Source organism: Atta colombica, unplaced genomic scaffold (genome assembly GCF_001594045.1).
Source record: "Atta colombica isolate Treedump-2 unplaced genomic scaffold, Acol1.0 scaffold226, whole genome shotgun sequence".
Lineage (NCBI taxonomy): Eukaryota > Metazoa > Arthropoda > Insecta > Hymenoptera > Formicidae > Atta > Atta colombica.
In genome coordinates this window covers 1,742,305-1,745,626 of record NW_017259323.1, presented here as the reverse complement: position 1 = coordinate 1,745,626, position 3,322 = coordinate 1,742,305, and the positions used below count along the sequence as shown (strand labels likewise).

At 26.8% G+C, this 3,322-nt stretch overlaps 1 protein-coding gene across 1 annotated transcript in view; it reads right to left on the bottom strand.

The window, feature by feature from the left end:
* Positions 1-325, bottom strand: part of LOC108688171 (dynein heavy chain 5, axonemal) — a 22,307-nt gene extending 21,982 nt beyond the window's left edge. Inside the window, exon 1 of the mRNA XM_018194317.1 lies at positions 167-325. Within this exon, the coding sequence (XP_018049806.1) occupies positions 167-256 (90 nt within the window). The 5' untranslated portion in view covers positions 257-325. The remainder of the gene's footprint in view (positions 1-166) is intronic.
* Positions 326-3,322: the final 2,997 nt, after the last annotated feature.

The following is a 3,322-nucleotide window of genomic DNA, read 5'->3' as shown; positions in this document are numbered from 1 at the left end:
TATATAAAAGGATGTTATTTTTTATATTTATACATACAATTATTCATATCAATAATTTATAATAATTCCTTTTATTATTATATTTTAAATAATAGATAATACTTGTACACAACACTTGTACACAACACATAGAATTATTAAACAAATTTTATTGCGAAGGATTGACCTGGAGAACATCTTCAGGACCTTCCTCATCACTACTATCTTCGGAATTGTCCGATCTTTGTTTGATGATCTGCGGGGCTTGTACGAACATGACGGATTACTTAAGTAGTAAATGGCACGTGGTTGAAAGCTCACTGAGCAATGAAGTGTAAGTTGCATCAAAAACTACCCTCAAGCTCATCGAATTTCTGCGAGCGTTAAGGTGATGCGAGGGGATGGCTCACAGTGTTACGGTTTCGTGTCTGGCACCGCCCTTCGATGCATTGTTGAACGACGCTCGTGTCGTGTGGAAATTTCCACGTAATTCTACTCGTTTGCTATTAGTCAATATTACTATATCATAGATGTTTTCTTTACAAATCGATGAACATTAGTCGTCTTTAATGTAAATATGAAAGCATTATGCACATGGCATATATCTTGTTACATTACTTATGTGAAATTGTAAGGGTTAAACGTTGTAATATCTACGAAATAACGGATAATAGATAACACATAATAGAGTAAGTCAATAAATATTCTAACACGCGGAAATGATTTCGGAAATGATTTCGGAACACGTGAAACCCAAAATAACTATAATTAGTCTGAAGTTTACATTACATCATTATACAATTGTTACAATCTTAAAAATAGCAACAGTAAGTATTTTGAAAATTGCAAATGTATTCATTATATTCATGTTTCAATTATCCTTATTTTATTATATATCTAATATTATATATCTGTTTAGAAGACGTAAATAATAATAATAATACTAAATAATTACGATGAAAAATTAAAAGATATACTTGATATTTTATATAGATATTTTATATAGGTGACTCTTATAAAAGAGAAAGAAGAGAAATATGTGGCATTATTGTCTACTCAGTTTTGGGACTCATTTTTACTTATTTTATGAAAAAGTTAATTATTATTAAATTATAAAGGGTATTATAAAAACTTCTATATCATCTGATAAAAGATACTTTTTAATTAGTTATGTTTCTAAGGTTTTATTTTTAACTTTTATTTAAGAAATATAATCTAAAAACAAAGTGGTATAATATTGATAATCTTCCTCTATACATTCACAATAAAAATAACATTCTTAGAATATACTCATAGAGTTAATGAATTGCTCAGTGTATCAATTTTTACCATACGGATAAGATTTGACACAAATAAGAGGCCCTTCCATTTGATTTTAAACATTCATCTTTCTTCCTTTGCTTCCTACATAAACTGTACCTATTATGAATATACTAATATTAATTAACAGTATTTTTAATAAATACATTCAGTGAGTATGTAGAATATACAAATATTTTTAAAATAAATATTAGCATGTATTCATACATAATATTTTTATGTTTAGACAGATTATCGATCATGATAATCAAATATGAATATATTGCTGTATATATCGTTGGTTCATATAAATTTGAATATAATATTAAAAGCCATAGTGCACAGGCGATTTAATCGCGCCATTAAGTGATGGGAAACTCGCTAATGTGTATATAGTTCTACTAAATAACAATGCTAATAGAAATGTTTCTTCAACGGAATCTATATTATAAATAAATTTGTGGTGCTATAAAATCACATTCGCTCTATTTCATAGTACTATTCCGTAGCTAAATCATGCATATCAGCAACTTTATATGTGTTCCGTTACTTTAGTAACGCTACTAAATCGCCCGTGTATCATAGTTCTAATTGTAAGTATATATATATGTACGTATACATAGATCGCAAAATAAATGATGTATCTATATTCGATATAAATATAATATAAATATAATATATATAAATATAATATAATTATATTACACAAATTTTTTCAATGGATTAACACACGCAATTGCTTTTTGTGCACCTACATCATATAAAATTTGTCAGTTGCGTGCATCATGTAGATACGTTGCATTTTATTAACTTGTTTTAACATGTGCAAAAGGTGATTTAATAGATAAAATTGCATATTAGAAACTTTCGTAAAGTTAGGAAATAAATCTTCTTGACAGGTTCTGCCTTAAATTTGCAAAAGGGCATATGTTCAACTTCGCTCAAGATTGCGATCTGGACGAATGCAAATACATCTTGCGTGATATTTCACACTTATATGCAAAATTTGTATGCAAAAAGACATTGCTGAAAAAGCTTAATATAGTCAGTGATCGTTGGTCTTGGTACTGGTAGGAGCCAAGCTCGAATAAATCGATAACACTTGTCAAAGGCATTCTCATAAATAGATATATCTAAGCTATTATTAATAGTTTCATCATTCGCGATTTTGCTTACTCTGGCTTCGTCACTAGTTTCCATCATGTTGCAAATCTTCTGAAATCTTCTTTTATGAGAGGACACTACGAAACGATGCACGTCCTTGTATAGTCTGTACCGTAATGCGACATTAACTGTGTTTCTATGTTTAGTCAGTACTCATTCTCTTTCTTTCGTTCTATCTATCACTTTCCATCTCTCTTCCATCACTCGTTTTAAAGATAATGCAAAGTTAAATAAGATGTTTCTAAGAATAGACAAAATTTGCTTTCATCTATTATTAATAAATGTACTAAAGCTTAAATAAAAGATTTAAAGTAAAATATCAAATCAATTCGAATGATCCGATATTATCAGCTATTGAAAAGCAACTGATGTGAAATTATGTAGACGATTATTGATTGAACTACTTTGAAGTACTGTGATTATTATTTGAATCGCTATTTGCACAACGTATTGAGGACATTATTTAGTTCTCATTGATATAATATTAAATATATAATATTAAATATATATGCATGTATATACATAAAAAGTAAAAATTAAATAATTCAAAAATTTCAAGATTACATAATTAAAATTTATTTAATTATTAATTATTTATGTAATTATTGATAATTATACGATAATTATTAATACATAAACAAAATAAAATAAATTTAACGTTATATAGTTTATGTTAATTAGATGAAATACATAAGCAAAATTAATTAATAACATCTTAAAATTTTGTCTAAAAATTATTAGTAACTTCTATTGTTTTTATTTTATTAAGTTTGCAGTTCCTTTGCGTTATATATTATATAAATACATATATTCAAGAATTTTGAGTTAATTTTGCTTTAAATAAGAAGATAATAATAAATATAAAAATATAAATATAAAT